This window comes from Eleutherodactylus coqui, chromosome 5 (genome assembly GCF_035609145.1).
Source record: "Eleutherodactylus coqui strain aEleCoq1 chromosome 5, aEleCoq1.hap1, whole genome shotgun sequence".
Taxonomy (NCBI): Eukaryota; Metazoa; Chordata; class Amphibia; order Anura; family Eleutherodactylidae; genus Eleutherodactylus; species Eleutherodactylus coqui.
In genome coordinates this window covers 263876723-263895630 of record NC_089841.1, presented here as the reverse complement: position 1 = coordinate 263895630, position 18908 = coordinate 263876723, and the positions used below count along the sequence as shown (strand labels likewise).

The following is an 18908-nucleotide window of genomic DNA, read 5'->3' as shown; positions in this document are numbered from 1 at the left end:
AACCCATTTTTTTTACTGGGTTCCTTCAGTCCATTTTGGTTCTGGCAGAAAAATAAAATACAGCAGGTTCTATTTTCCGGCACAAATGCGCTTAATATACACTAGGAGATGTGCATGACAATGACCATATATCAGAAACTGATTAGCCATTTCAATCGGTGTGTATTGCATGACTTGCATGCGGAAAAAGTACAGTAAAATATGCTGATGTGCGTGCAAAAAAGCATTGCTTGTGCCGCAAAAACGCTACGCTCATGCGCCCAAATACACATACGCTCGTGTGAATCTGGCCTAGGGGTGCTATTAGACAATGGCTGCTGCTACTGCTGCTCGCGTCTTTTCTGATAATTTTCAGAAAGCGTAGGTATAGCTCGGCAACTAGCTCTACATTTCCGTGTAACATTGCCCTCAGGGACCGGATACTTAAAGGGGTTGTCCCGCGGCAGCAAGTGGGTCTATACACTTCTGTATGGCCATATTAATGCACTTTGTAATGTACATTGTGCATTAATTATGAGCCATACAGAAGTTATAAAAAGTTTTATACTTACCTGCTCCGTTGCTGGCGTCCTCGTTCCCATGGAGTCGACTAATTTTCACCCTCCGATGGCCAAATTAGCCGCGCTTGCGCAGTCCAGGTCTTCTCCTGTTCTCTATGGGACTCCGTGTAGCTCCGCCCCGTCACGTGCCGATTCCAGCCAATCAGGAGGCTGGAATCGGCAATGGACCGCACAGAAGAGCTGCGGTCCAGGAGGAAGAGGATCCCGGCGGCCATCTTCACCGGTAAGTATAGAAGTCACCGGAGCGCGGGGATTAAGGTAAGCGCTCCGGTAAGCTTTCTTTAGGTCCCTGCATCGGGGTTGTCTCGCGCCGAACGGGGGGGGGGGGGGGGGGGGGGGTTGAAAAAAAAAAAACCCCGTTTCGGCGCGGGACAACCCCTTTAAAAGTGTTCGACAATCAGGGACGTTTCACATGCAGGTTCTTGTGGAAGTTTTTGATGCAGTTTTCTGAGCCAAAGCCAGAAGTAAATCCAGCAGGAAAAAGTATAGGACCCCCCCCCCCCCCATCTCTTTTGAGTCTACTGATCCAAAAACTGCAATGAAAACGTGTGTGTGAAACCACTTGTGTGGCTGCGGCAAGTCTGAGATGCAGCCGCTCTGCGGCCAAAAGCTCCGGCTCACTAATGATATAAGTGGTTAGCTGCCGCTTTTGGCTGGCCTCCAAGCAATAGTTTCTTTATGGAACTATATCTTGAAGGCTGAATTAATTGCATAATTAATGTAGCATAAACATATTGCAATGCCCTATGTACGATCTGAAGCCGAGTCCCACACCTAGCAAAAAAGCAAATGGTAGAATATGTGCTGGAAAATACCCTCTGGCGCCCCCTGCCAGACAGTATGTTGTCACCTTCTGTCTGCAGAAGCAAGTTGCACGGGCTCCTGTGGGAACACGTCTGATCACTCTAAGGCCCCCTTGTCCACGGCCGAGGCGGAATATCACTAGCGATATTCCGCAGCGGGAGAGGAGGGGGAGCACTGACAGGTCCCCGAGATGAGCCTGGTCTAATAGATAGGCTCACCTCAAAGAATCGGGGCAATTGCAGCATGCAGAGATTTAAATCCTGGCACTGCGCCTTCCATAGTAATTCAATGGAAAGCATTACAGAGTGTGATCCGCGGGCGATTTATTGCCAGCGGATCATCACTTGTGGACAGGCAGCTTAAAGCTCTGAGAAGCTAGATGTTCTTGTGATGACCAAAGTTACCAGTAAACTAAAATGGCAAAATGGAAAGACAGCGCTGAGACAGGCTAACTTTTTGGGCAAGTATTGGCCCATATCCGTCTGGGTTTACACCTGTGTCGGCAAATCCATCCATAGAGAAGCGTACTGTATCATGTGACTACAATTCAGGGCCAACAACTGACATTTATCATCACCGGACAAGCCTTATATAGGAATCATAGGCGACTTGGCGGTTCATAATTTTTACACATCGGGCTATTGTGATTGTTACACTTTGGATTATCCCCATGTACTCTGTTCGGATTAGTACTCAGTAGCATGTAGTTACAATTATTGCCTCTCACCTGCATAGCAACCAGAAATACATTTACTAAACAAGTTTGCAAAGTTTTAAGAACTTTTACATATAAATCTTAAATGTTACATGATGCCCTTGTTACGAACTCAACTAGCATTTTAGGTTGCATGTTCTTTTAATCCATAAAGCAAGGCTTTCGTAACGCCAGCTTCCTGTGGTTAAAACAAGCAATAATAGTTTACATCCAAATTAAACAAACTGTATCCTCTAAGCTGGTCACATACAGGAGAATTCCAGGGCAAGCTGAATATGACCCAATTAAATCCAGATGTGGAAAGCCATTCAGACCTCTAGGAAGTTGTAAAAACCGCTCCCACCAAAGCAGATCACTTATGGTACTCCTCCTAAAATGCATATTAAATGCCTTTCACCCAGCAGGAGACCCAGAGCCCCTCTGAAAAATGATCATGCTCCTCTAAAGAATGAGCTCTCTTCCCTTTGGACGTGATTCAGTGAATTCTCCAAATACCAGCATTTGAAAACATTTCTAGAAACTTGATCTTCCCTTATTTATGATGCAGATTGTGGATGGCATGCTGGATAATACTGAAGAATTCTGAAATTATTTGGGTTCATTTAGAAAAAAAATTACTTAAAATTTAGATTATTGATAAGCCTAGTCATTTTTTCAAGGCATATGGCCTGACAGAGGGGTGGGATCAAAGGGGAGTAAAGGCTCATTTACACGCAAAGACAATCCTTCAAAGGATTGCAAGATTGATAGTTCTAGCAATCATTTTGCATAAAATACTAATGGGCACTAATGCCTATTAGCACTTAATCAGCTTCATTTGCATGTAAATGAGCCTCCAACAGCTGTTTGCAAAGTCCAGATCACATGCTGAGATTTGCACTCAGCTGCATTGCTTCACATGAGCTGCTGCAGGCTGTCAGCTGAATGCAATATAATTAGCTGCTCCTGTGGAGAACACAGCATGCAGTCTCTGCTATCTCTCTCCCACTGAACAATGGGTTTTATGCTCACCTAAAAATCATCGTTCAGCCGAAGAGTGAAAGATGGAAGCGTTTACACGCAACGGTTATCACGCAAAAAGCCATCGATTGAACGAATTTTGAGCAATAATCATTGCGTGTAAATGGGTCTTTAGTGACCTGGGTGTTGGATGCCACTGACAAGCTTTTCTGCCATGGTCAGTATATTTAGATACAAGGCTACAACAGGGAACTGTGAAGAAAAGCCTTGCTAAAGCTGTTAAGCATTTAAACTACATTACCTCTTCCAAACTCTCAACATCTGCTCGAAATCCTGAAAGTAGAGAGAGTTCTAGAACAGCCATGTTAGAAGCACCGGAGTGGAGCCACCTGCATAAAAGAGAAGCGAGATCAGTAAAAGTCTCCCACATCATCATCATTGTCACCACCAGGGCTTACACTGAATTTTCTGAATATGGCAAACACATAGAAAGTTGTAGAGTCATTTACCTAAAATTGGAACACTATCCCAGACTTGGGTCCTTGATTCTGTTTATTTTCTAACATTCTTGGAGGTTCAAATTCTCACATTTTCAAGAAATTTGTTTGTCGTTGGTGAACAAAAGAACTTGTGCCCTCTTTGTCAGCCAAACACAACAGCAGGAGATTTGTGTTGTAGTTTGCTACAATGTATCAGTCTGAATTCCACATTGTTTAGCTCCAAGTACAATGACTGGACTGTATACAATTGTATCAACCTCTCAAGTGAGAGCAGGACCAGCTAGGAACAGATTTCCAGTCTCTGAATGTAAACCAGGATGTTTTCATTCACTGACTACAAGCAAATATCTTCAAAAAAAAAAAAATGAAATGATTAGAAAGTTACAGATAGGCTCACCGCGGAGATCTGTCAGCTGGCTCCTGCGGCGGAGATCCGCCGCGGGATATCGCAACGCCCGTGGACAGGCAGTCTTATTCATTAACTATTACAAATTTTGAAAAATGCAATTTTTTTCTACATTTTCTCTAAACTTTGTATTTTTCTAAATAAATGCAAAATATACCAAAATTTACAGTAGACGAAAATAAAATGCATCACAAAAAACAAGCTTAGAATCACTTGAAAGAGTAATAGCATTCCAAAGTTATTACCACATAAAGTGAAACATGCCAGGTTTGAAAAACTGGTCTAGGTCACATATGCCAAAATTGGCTGCAGGTGGAAGGGGATAACATACAACTGGAGAAACCCAAATCAAACATAAATCACAGCAGCTTATCTTACTTTGTAGATATTACATGTAGCATGATTACACGGTTGAGCATTCTAACCTTGTGCAGGCTTCCAAGGTCACTTTGTATTCCTGATGGTCCTGGTGTGAACCAGGATCATCATCATCGGGAAGTGCTCTCTTTCTGACAAGTGTCTCTGGGCACCCAGCTTGTCTTCGACCCCTTTGTGATTTTGGTTCCTTGAGATGGACAAGAAGCACGAATGCTGGCTTGGTAACAGGGTCAGGAACATTATAATGAACGTCAATCTGTAAAAAGTCCATGAAGGATTTACATAATGTAAAGAATTACAATTCACTCAATGACATCTTTAAAGGGGTTGTCCCGCGCCGAAACGGGTTTTTTTTTTTTTCAACAGCCCCCCGTTCGGCGCGAGACAACCCCGATGCAGGGGTTAAACAAGAACACCGCACAGCGCTTACCTGAATCCCCGCGCTCCGGTGACTTCTTACTTACCTGGTGAATATGGCCGCCGGGATCTTCACCCTCGGTGGACCGCAGGGCTTCTGTGCGGTCCATTGCCGATTCCAGCCTCCTGATTGGCTGGAATCGGCACGTGACGGGGCGGAGCTACAAGGAGCCGCTCTCCGGCACGAGCGGCCCCATTCAGAAAAGAAGAAGACCCGGACTGCGCAAGCGCGTCTAATCTGGCGATTAGACGCTGAAAATTAGACGGCTCCATGGAAACGAGGACGCTAGCAACGGAGCAGGTAAGTGAATAACTTCTGATAACTTCTGTATGGCTCATAATTAATGCACAATGTACATTACAAAGTGCATTAATATGGCCATACAGAAGTGTATAGACCCACTTTGTTTCGCGGGACAACCCCTTTAAGTATTATCCTACATTATATAATGCAAATATCTTACCAGGAGATGGTAAAAGTAATAGAGATATTCTACTTAACACTCAACTATTTCTGTAAGGATGTCAATGTCATTCTGAACTTATCTAGTTTCACATCATCTTATTCTTATACAACAGTTAATTGTGCTATGGATGCCTAGAAATCCCATCAGTGTCCCCCATTGCTACATTTGGTTCAGCACCAATTAATTTAGATTACACATGTCAAACGCAAGGTCTGCAGGCTGAATCCGGCCCGCCACGTCATGGGGCCACTATGGGGGTCCATATTATTACTGGCGCCACTATGTGGGTCCTTATTACCATACAGTCTTACAATCGTCCCTTTGAAGGCAACCATAATGCTGATGTGCTCCTCTGTGAAAATGGGTTTGACACCCCTGATCTAGACTATTGCTAATAATACTAAAGTATTTTTGTCCTCTTAGATAATCTTGAACATTCAGGATCATTATTAGCATAGTTTGTAAAGTCACCACAATAAGAGGGTAGAATGCTACCATTTTATTTGCCTGTTTTTTTGTTGCTCCCACTACAACATCTGCATATATACACCTATCATTACAAACTCTTCGGCAGAGTGTTTCTTATATATAGTGGGGGAGCTGTAGGGCATTACAATTTCCTGCAAATTTCCTTTCAGCACACTAGGGATAGCATATACACTTATGGTAAAAAAAAAAAAAAAAATCAAGCACCTAGAAGAAGTTGTTGGAATGGAATGAAACATTCCCTGTGTGATTGTAACATTATTATAAGTACAGGATTCCAATATCAGAGCAAAAGCATCATTTATTGTGGAGAACTGACCCATTAAGGGGAGGCTCTACCACTCTGTTGTACCGCCTCTGGCTTGTACATAAGATGTGATATGGGTGGGCATGGAAGCTTTAGTACCCTGTTGTACCGCCTTTAGCTTGGATACAAGATGTGATACGGGTGAGCATGGAGGCTATAGTACCCTGCTGTACCACCTCTAGCTTGGATAGAAGTTGCGATATTGCGGGCATGGAGGCTCTAGTACCCTGATGTACTCACTCTAGCTTGTATACAAGATGTGATATGGGTGGGAATATAAGCTCTAGTACCCTGTTGTACCATCTCTAGCTTGGATACAAGATGTGAGATAGGTGGTCATGGAGGCTCTAGTACCCTGTTCTACTGTCTCTAGTTTGATACAAGATGTGATATGGGTGGGCATGGAGGTTCTAGTATCCTGTTGTACCTCCTCTAACTTTGAAACAAGATGTGGTACAGGTGGGCATGGAGGCTCTAGTACCCTGTTGTGCCGCCTCTAGCTTGGTTACCAGATATGATATGGGCAGGTATAGAGGCTCTAGTACCTGCTGTACCATCTCTAGCTTGAATACCAGATGTGATACAGTCAGGCATGGAGGTTCTAGTACCCTGTTGGGTCGCCTCTAGTTTGGATACAAGGTAGCGTACAGGCAGACATGGAGGCTCTAGTACCCTGTTTGGCCGCCTCTAGCTTGGATACCAGATGTGATACGAGTGGGCATGGAGTCTCTGTTACCCTGTTGTACCACCTCTAGCTTGGATACAAGATCTGATAGAGGCAGACATGGAGGCTCTAGTACCCTGTTGGGCTGCCTCTAGCTTGGATACAATATGTGGTATGGGCAGGTATACAGGTTCCGCATGGTATCCTGTGACATATCGCTCCACATTTGCTGTAACTGAGCCTCTAGATCGACAGCCTATGAGCTTGCTTGAAGCTGGCGTCCCAGATGGTCCGGTACATGTTCTATTGGCGATAATTCTGGCGACCGGGTAACCATGAAAGTGTGACAATGTAGTGGAAAGATTCCTGTGACCCCCCTTGTGTGTGCAGTCGAGAATTATCCTGCTGCCTCTTGGAAGCTGCCATAAGAGGAACACATGTGGCTGCAGGATGTCCTAGACATATCGCTGAGCTGTCATTGTCCCTCATACCACTACTAGGGGAAAAAAAAAGACTATTGTAAGCGATGGCCTACCAGACCATCACACCAGCAGGGGGCAGAGTGTTGCTTAACAGCAAAGGCAGGATTGAGGGGCTCACCCCGAGGTCTCTACACACAAACACGGCCATCGTCCGTACCCAAACTAAACCTGGATTCATCGGGGAACCTGGTTCCACTTCGTAACGTCCAGTTTTGTTGTTTACAACACTACTGAAAACTGAGACATTGGTAGGTGACAAAGGCTATACAGGTAATGGGAGCTGTGAGACTAATGTCCTTTAGCGAAGCACCTAGATATATTTCCGACAGACACACAGGCCTGTGGTGCCCCCTGTCCCTGGATGGTGGACAGTGAAACAATTGGAGCTACTCAAGCTTGTCAACCAATCCTCTCTGCTCGTGGTCTGTCGAGAGTCTTCTGAACCTATTTGCCTTGTGTTCCCTCACGCATCCACTGATTGCAACATCTCCTAACAGTCTGGTCAAAAAAAAGGCCCAGGAGGTGGCAATTTGTCAATACGACTATACAACTTCTCTCATTCCATTATGTTGTAGAAGTGTCTAGTGGTCAACAAGCTCTACAAGTGGAAGAAAAGGTCACTACACACAAGGAGCCTCTGAGAGCCATTTATAGTCCAAGGAGGGGGAACCACTTTTAGGGCCTCAGGTGACAAGGCCGTTCATCTAATCACACCACAAAATATATCATTTGTATATCTGCCTGAGATGGAACCGCACGTCGAGTTTTACAGCAAAACGACAACTTCTTCTGGGGGCGGGATTTTATTTTATTTTACAAAGAGTATCTAAATTAGTGCAGACAAAACAATTAAGGAGTTGCTCAGAGCACAAAAAAATAGACTTGATTGTCTTACCAGGATTATTTATCATAGGCATTAAATGCTACAGGACAAAACCAATAAAAGAGGTATAGGGGCGAGGGACGAGAACATTATCCTCCCACTATTTAAAGCACTTGTCAGGCCTCACATGGAATACTGCGCACAGTTCTGGTCACCGGTGCTCAGGAAAGATGTTACAGTGCTGGAAGGGGTTTAAAGAAGGGCAACTAAACTAATACATGGAATGAAGGGACTGGAATACCCAGAGAGGCAATCCAAATTGGGATTACTTACTTTAGAAAAAAGACGGCTGAGGGGTGATAAACAGATATTTTTGGTATAACTTACCGTAAAATCTCTTTCTCGTCACGTTCATTGGGGGCCACAGCCAAGACCATGGGATATAGCCACTGCCACTAGGAGGCGACACTAAGCAAAAAAGTGTAAGCTCCTCCCCCCTGGCTATATCCCCCCTGCAGGCACTCAGCTAATTAGTCTGTCTGCAAGCAGTAGGAAGCCAGTGGGACTACGATTATACATATTATGTTTCATACATACCAAAATACATACTTTGGCATAATTCTCTGCCAAACAATGACCGAAGAACAGAAAGTTCCAGCAACCGCTTAAATAAACAAGGGGTGGGTGCTGTGGCCCCCAATGAACGTGACGAGAAAGAGATTTTACGGTAAGTTATACCAAAAATATCTGTTTCTCGTCCGTATCATTGGGGGCCACAGCCAAGACCATGGGACGTCCACAAGCAGTCCCGAACATATATATATATCTTGGGTGGGCATTAACAGTTTGATCATGTGGTCAAAGGACCGCCGCCTGCAAGATCTTCCGGCCGAGCGCGGCGTCCAATGATGCAGATATGTGGACCTTATAAAATTTTGAAAACGTATGTAAGGAAGTCCAGGTGGCTGCCTTACACACCTGAAGCCCCGAGGCTCCGTGCTGGACCACCCAGGTGGCCCCTACCGCCTGTGTGGAGTGGGCCGTAACCCGAAATGGTGGCGTGCGTCCTGAGGAGCGATAAGCCTCCGTTATTAAGGACCTTATCCACTTAGATAGGGTGACCTTTGAGGCTGCCGAGCCTCTCCGGGCCCCCTCCGGAATCACGAAGAGGGTGTCGGTTTTACGGAATTCTTTGGTTCTTTTTACAGAAATCTTCAGTGCCCTCACCAAGTCCAGGTGGTGCAGCGTTTTTTCCCTTGTGTGTACTGGCGTTGGACAGAAGGAAGGCAAGACAATTTCTTCGTTGATGTGAAACTCCGAGACTACTTTCGGTAGAAACTCTGGTGATGGACTCAGTACCACTTTATCTTGGTGGAAAGTCATATAGGGGGTCTGTATAGACAAGGCCGCCAGCTCCGAGACCCTACGAATAGAGGTAATGGCGATGAGGAATACCACCTTCCAGGTCAGTAGTCGCATAGGAATCTCTTTCAGCGGCTCAAACGGTTGGTCTGTCATAGCCTCCAACACGAGATTAAGATCCCATGCTTGAACCGGGGGTTTCAACGGGGGTGTCGTATGGGCGACTCCCTGAAGGAATGTACGCACAGCCATTCTGTTTGCGATTGGCCTCTGAAACAGCACCGTCAGTGCTGACACCTGCCCCCTTAGCGAGCCTACCCTTAATCCTATTTCGAGACCCGATTGTAGGAATGCCAGTATTCTGGCCACCGAAAATTGCATCGGCTGCACTCGCCGCTCCTCACACCAGGTGAAGAAACGCTTCCAGATTCTGTAATAAATAGCCGACGAGGCCGGTTTCCTGGCCCGTATCATTGTCTGAATCACCTTCTTCGAGTAACCTTTTCTTCTTGACACCTCGGTTTCAACGGCCAGGCCGTCAAATGTAGAGACCTGGAATCCGGGTGTAGTAAAGGCCCTTGGGATAGCAGGTCTCTTCGATCCGGTAGGTGCCATGGTGTGTCGGTCAACATTTCTATGATGGTCGCGTACCAGCTTCTTCTTGGCCAATCCGGCGCTATTAATATCGCTGGTCGCCCTTCCTGTCTGATTTTCCACAGGATTCTTGGTATGAGGGGGATTGGTGGAAATACGTACAGGAGTTTGTATCCTCCCCACGGAATGGTCAGTGCGTCCGTTGCTGCCGCCTGTGCATCCTGTGCTCGGGCCACAAATGGAAGAATTTTGTAATTCAGTCTGGACGCCATGAGGTCCATGTCCGGTGTACCCCATTTCCGACATATTGTCCGGAATACTTCTGGGTGCAAACTCTATTCGCCGGGATCCACCGTTTCCCGACTTAGGTAATCTGCCACCCAGTTGTCTACTCCGGGAATGTAGACTGCTGATATTGAGCTCAGATGATTCTCCGCCCACGTCAGTATGCAAGCTACTTCGTTCATTACTGACGCGCTCCGTGTGCCCCCTTGATGGTTGACATAAGCCACCGCTGTGGAGTTGTCCGTCTGGATGCGCACATCCTTCTTTTTGAGACTGGACCTAAAATGCCGGAGAGTCAGGTAAATGGCCCGTAATTCTAGGATGTTGATGTGCAACCTTGTTTCTTTCTGAGACCAAACTCCCTGAACCGACTGGTCCCCCAGTGTTCCGCCCCAGCCTGAGTGGCTGGTGTCCGTCGTCAATACTACCCAGTGTTTTGGGCCCAGAGGCCGTCCCGCCTGAAGCCTCCCGGGTTTCAACCACCACTTCAACGCATCCTGGACTTGAGGGGTTATCCGGATTCGTTGTTCCAGAGTCAGTGTGGACCTGTTCCAGCGGGACAATATCAGATGTTGTAGCATCCTCGACCGGAATTGGGCAAAGGGGACCGCCTCGAAGGCTGCTACCATCTGGCCCAGAATACTCATACAGTGTCTGATGGTTAGCGTTCTCTTCTGTATTAGAGACCGAACACCATGTAGAAGCTTGTCTACCTTTGTTTGGGGTAGTAACACTCGGTGCTGGCTGGTGTCGAATATCATGCCTAAGAACTCCAACCGTTGTGCTGGTATTAGGCACGATTTTTCGCGGTTTATTATCCAGCCAAATTGTTCTAAAGTTTCCATCGTGACACGTAAACTCCTGATGTCCGTTCCTGTCCCATTACGTCCTCCTTGAGGTACCAGTCGTCCGGGAGCCACAGCCTGTCCGCATGCCGACTTGTCTCCAGCAGTGCTGCCCCCTATGCGTCACCGGTAAGACAGTGCGCTACTCCAGGGAGGGGGAGCCCTATGGCTGGTGGGTAACCGACGCCAATGCGCATTGCAGGGTCGGGCCCCTTTTTCTTCTATGGGTGAGACGCCGCAGAAGTGGTGGAGACACCCCCTGCCTGCGTCTCCCCTGGGAGGCCAGTAGAGCCAGGGAAAAGCCCCGACTCCCCGGATTCCCGCGAATAGCCACGTCTGCCTCCTAGCAGACACTAAGCTAAAGACTAATTAGCTGAGTGCCTGTAGGGGGGATATAGCCAGGGGGAGGAGCTAACACCTTTTTGCTTAGTGTCGCCTCCTAGGGCAGTGGCTATATCCCATGGTCTTGGCTGTGGCCCCCAATGATATGGACGAGAAATACAAGGATCTCTCCCATGATCTGTTTATACTCCGGACTGCGACGGTAACGAGAGGGCATCCGCTACGTCTAGAGGAAAGCAGGTTTTATCACCAACACAGAAGAGGGTTCTTTACTGTAAGAGCAGTAAGACTGTTGAGCTCTCTGCCTGAGGATGTGGTGATCGCAAAATCCATAGAGGAGTTTAAAAGGGGACTTGATGTCTTTCTGCAGGGGAAGGATATTACAGGATATAAATCTTAGGTTAATTGTTAACCCGGGTATACAGGCAGGTAGGAACTATTAGGGGTTGATCCAGGGATTAGTCTGATTGCCATTAGGGAGTCGGGAAGGAATTTTCCCCCAAAAGGGCTAATTGGCTCCTGCCTCTTGTTTTTTTTTTTGCCTTCCTCTGGATCAACAACACAGGAGGATAAACAGGCTGAACTAGATGGACATTGTCTTCATTCGGCCTTACATACTATGTTAATATGCTTTTACCTGCATTAAACAGCAGCCTTCTCCTTTTGCACTGACAAACAAACCAGTTGGGATGGTGGGAATCTGAAATCAGAACACAGAATAACACATTGATAAAAAAAGAATAAAAAGAAAGAAAATGGCTAAGGTCTACATCATTCAGGGCCTTTTTACACGGGACGACTTGTCGCATGCAGATACCCGACAGGTCGTCCCAATGATAATCGTACCCATGCAGGAAACCGAACGATTTATCGATCCATGTAAAAGGCTCTTAGAAAAATAGTAAATACACTTGGACCCATAGATGTATATTCTTTGCTCACCACAGCTTTCTGCAGGATCTTTTTGTTCAGTCTGTGAAGCTCAAAGGTCTCTTGGTAGTCCAAGTTGGTTGATGCGAGAGATACTGTAAGATTAACACCCCCAATATAGGAAAGGATTGCATATTCAGCAAGAGCTTGTAGTGCCACACACGTGTCCTAGCAAGATGACATACAACACAAATAAATCATACATACAAGTAAAGATGCCCTAAAAGATAAAGGACCTAACTGGTGGCCTCTCGTGAATTCCTAAATATTATCTTACAACACTATTATCCTCCTATGTCGTTTATTACTTGATGTCTCTTGTAACAATGTGCTTCCAGGTAACGTCATGCATATGCAAGGATCTGTAGTGCCATACAATCATCCAGATCAACAGTGTAACCATTTTTTAGAGTAGAGTAGATATACTTTTAACATCTGGGGGCCATAGCATAGTAACAGCTTATGTAACAAGCGGGTGACCGCCACCTCTGTGCTTAGGTTTCAGTTTAATGTAGTGGGTACATTGCTAGCAAGTAGCAGTATACCGTGTTTCCCCGATAGTAAGACACCGCCGATTGTAAGACGTATCGGGGGTGTCAGGGGGGTCGGCCAATGTAAGCCGTACCCCGAAAGTAAGACGTAGTGGAGAAAAAAAAAAAATCATTACTCACCTCCCCCGGCGTTCTGTCGCGCTCCGGCAGGATGTCGCTCGCTCCTCGTCCCCAGCGCAGCATTGCTTTCTGAATGCGGGGCTTGAAATCCCCGCCTCCAGAAAGCTAATACACACGCCGTCAGCCAGTTACAGCCATTCAATGACAGCATTGAATGGCTGTGATTGGCTGAAGGCGCACGTGGCTTCAGCCAATTACACTATTCAATGACATCATTGAATGGCTGTGATTGGCTGAAGGCGCACGTGGCTTCAGCCAATCACACCCATTCAATGATGTCATTGAATAGCTGTGATTGGCTGAAGGCGCACGTGGCTTCAGCCAATCACACCCATTCAATGATGTCATTGAATAGCTGTGATTGGCTGAAGGCGCACGTGGCTTCAGCCAATCACACCCATTCAATGATGTCATTGAATAGTGTGATTGGCTGAAGCCACGTGCGCCTTCAGCCAATCACAGCCATTCAATGCTGTCATTGAATGGCTGTAACTGGCTGACGGCGTGTGTATTAGCTTTCTGGAGGCGGGGATTTCAAGCCCCGCATTCAGAAAGCAATACTGCGCCGGGGACGAGGAGCGAGCGACATCCTGCCGGAGCGCGACAGAACGCCGGGGGAGGTGAGTAATGATTTTTTTTTATTATAAGACATACCCCGAAAGTAAGACATAGTGGGGCTTTTGGGGATAAAAAGAAAGTAAGACACTGTCTTACTTTCGGGGAAACACGGTATTATTCTGTCTACAAAGCAATATAGGCAAATAAAGTATGGGGCACATTTACAACCTATTTTATGCCAGTTTCTGGCATAAAAAAAAGTTAAACCATTTTTACACAAATGGGCATTTGCAGAAAAATTTGCAACTTTTGCTATCTTTGGGCTTGACCCTGGTTCCCTCAGCCTCACATGAGAGAATGTCAGAGATAGCCTGGGTTTTCAACATTTCTACTCGGCAGGGTTGATTTCTCTTTTCCAACCTCCTTTGAGGCCCAGATGTCCCTTCCCACCTTTCCCTCCCCTAGATTTTCCTTTCCTACCTGTGTTTATCTATTTTACTTTGCGTTCTATTATATTGTTTGAGTTATCTGAATATCTGTGACATGGGTGTACTCTTTGGATGCTTTTCGAGATCCACTGGCCGAATAGATATGCTGTTAAATTTCCTATTATAGAGCTTGACCAGTCAAACAGCTATAGGTTATTGCTGTTAATTATGTTAATCAAATATTTTTGAACGAAAATTTGCAACTTTTCTCCTTTTTGCACTTTTGAAAAGTGGGTTGGGCTTGTCAGGGGGGGAAGTCACCCAGACTGACGGATTTATGTATAATTTACTCCAGAACCTGTACATGTCCACCAGATCGGACGTGGCATATATTTCTGTCTAGGTGCGCAGAGATGCCGGAGATGCGTTGAATACATGAAGTGTGCACCTTGTGTATTCGCCCCATACGCCCAGGGATATTGTAATAGGACCGACACAGGAGATGCCCGGCTTTTAGTAAATTTCCCCTATGTGTCTTTTCTTGTGTGGTGAACATGCTGCAGCCTCTCATTGTATTCAGCAGTGAAAGCAGGAACACTATAAGGGTCAAGCCAGGGGGAAGTATAAATCATGGCGGCTGGATGAATATTTTGTAATGTGAGCTGCTTTTTCTATAGAACAAGTGATTGGATATCAATTAGTTTCTGTTAATTAGCTGAAAAACTAAATATTCTTTAAAAATGACTTTAGTACAAAAGATTTATAGACAATCCTTTACATAATCTTTCTTATGCAAGGCTAGAGAGCGGCTTTAGGTTATGGAAATTGACAAAAAAAACTTGTTTGTTATTTCACAATATATGATAAATCACTGATCTGCATTCCGTTACAATCAGAATAACACATTAATTCATGCACTAAAATTCAGTGTCCAACCTGTGTTGATGAAAACCCCCCCAAGGCATTTCGTTGCTGGGAAAGCCATTTTACTACTGGAAGAGCAGACGCCACGTCTCCAAGAAGGGTGTAGGTTAGCAAGGCGTAAGCAGTCATTTCTACTTCTGCGGAGATCACTGAATGAAAAGGAGAAGGGTCAGGTGACTGGAGGCCATGTGCACACCTGGGTTTAATTAAAAAGGAGTCGTCAGCAGTTTTGCTAATTCAAAACTACTGATAGTGCCAGGTAAGGGCAGAAACCGGTATATATAGGTACCTATAATGATTTTAGGATCCCCAGCAGTCAGCAAACTAACGGTGCATTCAGACGACCGTATATCGGCTGGGTATTCACGCCGGCCGATATACGGTGTCTCTCTCTGCAGGGGGAAGAGGCTGGAAGAGCCGGGAGCAGTGCTCTGAGCTCCCGCCCCCTCTCTGCCTCCTCTCCGCCCCTCTGCACTATTTGCAATGAGAGGAGGCGGGACAGGGGCGGGGCTAAGTTTCAGGAATTAACGCTGCTAAACTCACTCCCACCTACGGCCGATGCCATGTGTTCCCATAGGAGCCCATGCAGCGGCCGACGTATTCCAGCCCAAAACATAGTTCCAGGACTGTTTTGGTTCCGACGTAAAAACGCCTGGTGCTATATTAGCCTGGCCGGGCGTTTTTACCTCTCACAAATACGCCCATGTGATCTGATGCATTGGAACCCAATGAAAACGCCCTACCCGCAGAGGGAGTCGGCTGTCACCGATAACCGACCTCCTGCTGCAACAGCGGGGGTGCATCGGAGCAGCGACCCCTGTGACATCATCAGACTCTCGCGATGAAATCGCAGAGAGCCCGACGGGTTGCCATTGCAACAGAATGCCAGCTGACAGGACATCACTATGACAAGCGATAAGGCATTGCAGGACATTGCTGCAAAGCCTTGTCATAGCAATCATAGGTGTGATTGTAGAAGCACCCTAGAGGGACATAAAAAGTGTAAAAAAAAAGATAAACATAATGTAAAAAAAAAATGCTTATTTTTTTTTCATATTGCCTCCCAAAAAATGCAATAAAAGTGATCAAAAAAGCTGCATGTACCCCAAAATTGTACCAAAAAAAAAACTACAGCTCATCTCGCAAAAACTAAGCCCTCACAGCGCTCTATTCTTGGAAAAATAAAAAAGTTATAGGACTTTGAATGCAGCGATTTAGAAAAAAAATAATTTCCCAAAAATTGTTTTAATTGCGGAAAAGTGGAAAAACCGGAAAAAAATTTAAGAATTTTGCTATTGTTGTAATTGTACCGGCCCGCAGAAAAAATGTATCGTGTCATTTATGCTGCATGATTAACGCTGTCCAAAAAAATCTATGGCAGAATTGATGCGTTTTCTTTCCCTGCTATCTTAAAAAAAAATTAATAAAAATTTTACGATATAGTCCAAAATGGCACCAATAAAGACTACAGTTTGCCACGCAAAAAACAAGCCCTTATACGGCCGCAGCGATGGAAAAAGACAAAAGTTTTGGCTTTTGAAAAATGGATATCAAAATCCGCCAAAAATGATTGCATCCTTAAAGGGGTTGTCCCGCGGCACCAAGTGGGTCTATACACTTCTGTATGGCCATATTAATGCACTTTGTAATGTACATTGTGCATTAATTATGAGCCATACAGAAGTTATAAGAAGTTTTTCACTTACCTGCTCCGTTGCTAGCGTCCTCGTTTCCATGGAGCCGACTAATTTTCGCCGTCTAATGGCCAAATTAGCCGCGCTTGCGCAGTCCGGGTCTTCTTCTGTTCTCAATGGGGCTCCGTGTAGCTCCGTGTAGCTCCGCCCCGTCACGTGCCGATTCCAGCCAATCAGGAGGCTGGAATCGGCAATGGACTGCACAGAAGAGCTGCGGTCCATGGAGGGAGAAGATGCCGGTGGCCATCTTCACCGGTAAGTATAGAAGTCACCGGAGCGCGGGGATTCAGGTAAGCGCTGTGCTGTTTTTTTTTTAAGTCCCTGCATCGGGGTTGTCTCGCGCCGAACGGGGGGAGGGGGGGGGTTGAAAAAAAAAAAACCCGTTTCGGCGCGGGACAACCCCTTTAAGCCTAAAATAGGCCCTGTCCTTAAGGGGTTCTGTGTATGCAGAATGAAAATGACATCCTTTGAGTTACTGGGGAGTTGCTGAGGGGCTCCCGAGTCACCCCTTAAAATGTGCTAATACCCCCTTGATTTGTGACAGCCCCCTCTAGCGGCACTGGAATCCCATGCATGCTCCTTTGCTTTCTCTTGCCCAGTCTGGTCATACACCCATAGCGCCCAGCACAGGTATAAAGCGCATGTGAATCCAGGCAGCTCCACTGTGCATGACAAGGCTGGAGAAGAGAAGGCAGAATGAAGGAGCATGCATGGGATTTCAGCCAATTTCAAAATCTTGCGTATGTATATATATTACCTGACTGTGATAGCCCATCATTAAAACCCAAGAAGGCGTCCTCCTCTGTTGCCAATGAGCCCGTCAAACTCCAATGAGTGAAGCCATCTTAAATCAAGAGAGACAAACCGATTACAAAAGATTGTGAGGAGATATGAAGTGTTTTTTGGGGAGTGAGCAGTATATACGGTACCTTTTGTTATAGCCATGCTGTTTAGTCTCCTGAGAGCCACAGGAGCAGAAGTGCTGCGCAACAGCGTTAAAGCGTAAGTAGTCAAGGCTGTGGTATAAGGGTCGTTTGCTGAATACAAGTGGGACTCCAAATATACTTTGGCTTTTGAAACTGCAAGTTTTTCTTCCTGGGAAAACAAGTAAAAAAAAAACTACTAGGAGCAAAAATCAGAATGCAAATGTCTGTAATGTGATAACCGATTGTGTGATATTTCAGCACATTTGGGGAGTGTCTATGCTCTCCTCCATCGTGTGTGTTTAGCACGTTGGCTCTTACCTCCGATGTGACTCCCGTCTCCAGTAGAGCTGCTACAACATAGGCTGTTAAAGCAATTTTCCCATGATTCCCACCCTGTACAAAAGAGAACATAAGATGTAATATCGGTACCCACACTGGGATTGTCTTTGAAAACCTACGATGGGAGTTGAAATATATTGGATTACAATGGAAAGAACTCGATTACGGTAGCTTTCAGGAAAAATTAACCCCTGACTCACCGGCATATTTTTTGCTTCAAGGACCAAGCGATTTTCATCATTGCATTGCAAGAGCCATAACCGTAGGAGGGTTTTTTTTTTTTGTGATGAATTGTATTTTTTTTAATGGCACCATTCTGGGGTACATATAATGTGCTGTACAACGTTTATTACATTTTTTTGGGGATGTGAGATGGAAAACCCCCCTAGAAATATCACCATTGTTTTTGGGTTTTGCTTCATTATTCAGTCAAAAATTACATGATAACCTTCTTATCTGAATTAGCAATGATGTCAAGGTTAAAGAGGTTTTTTTAAACTTTTTTAAAATTATTTTTGCACCATAAAATTAAGTTTTTAAGAAAAACACTTGTATCTGCATCGCCGTATTCTAGGATCCTCTAACATTTTTATTTTTCCAGAATCAGAGCCCTGTGACGGCTTGTTTTTTTGCGGGAAGACTTGTAATTTTAACTGGTACCATTCTGAGGTACATGTGACATTTTATTGCATTTTGTGAACGGTGAGGGGAAAAAAAAATAGCAATTCTGGCATTCTTTTTTTTTAAATTTTTGCGTTATTCACCAAGCAAGATAAATAAGATCCTTTCATTGTCTGGGGTTGCTATTAATGTGGTAATACCTATTATGTGCTGTGTTCATTTTTTGGTATTTCTTCTATTTAAAATGGGTGTTTGTGGGTAAAAATGCGTATTTTTTTAAAGCTGGATTTTTTTTCTTTATACTTTATTGAACTTTTTTTGACACTATTTTTCAGTCCCTTAAGATGCGATTGTCTGATCACTAGGATAGTAGGATACATTACTTATGTAGTGCATTCTATTGAGCCTATAACAGCAGCC

At 45.2% G+C, this 18908-nt stretch overlaps 1 protein-coding gene across 1 annotated transcript in view; it reads right to left on the bottom strand.

The window, feature by feature from the left end:
* CPAMD8 (C3 and PZP like alpha-2-macroglobulin domain containing 8) overlaps window positions 1–18908 on the bottom strand; it is a 140138-nt gene that overhangs the window by 19680 nt on the left and 101550 nt on the right. The window contains exons 29-36 of the mRNA XM_066604614.1: window positions 17847–17921; window positions 17532–17697; window positions 17360–17446; window positions 14921–15057; window positions 12340–12495; window positions 12035–12097; window positions 4371–4579; window positions 3341–3428 (exon numbers count right to left, since the gene is read on the bottom strand). Of these exons, the coding sequence (XP_066460711.1) occupies window positions 3341–3428; window positions 4371–4579; window positions 12035–12097; window positions 12340–12495; window positions 14921–15057; window positions 17360–17446; window positions 17532–17697; window positions 17847–17921 (981 nt within the window). The remainder of the gene's footprint in view (window positions 1–3340; window positions 3429–4370; window positions 4580–12034; window positions 12098–12339; window positions 12496–14920; window positions 15058–17359; window positions 17447–17531; window positions 17698–17846; window positions 17922–18908) is intronic.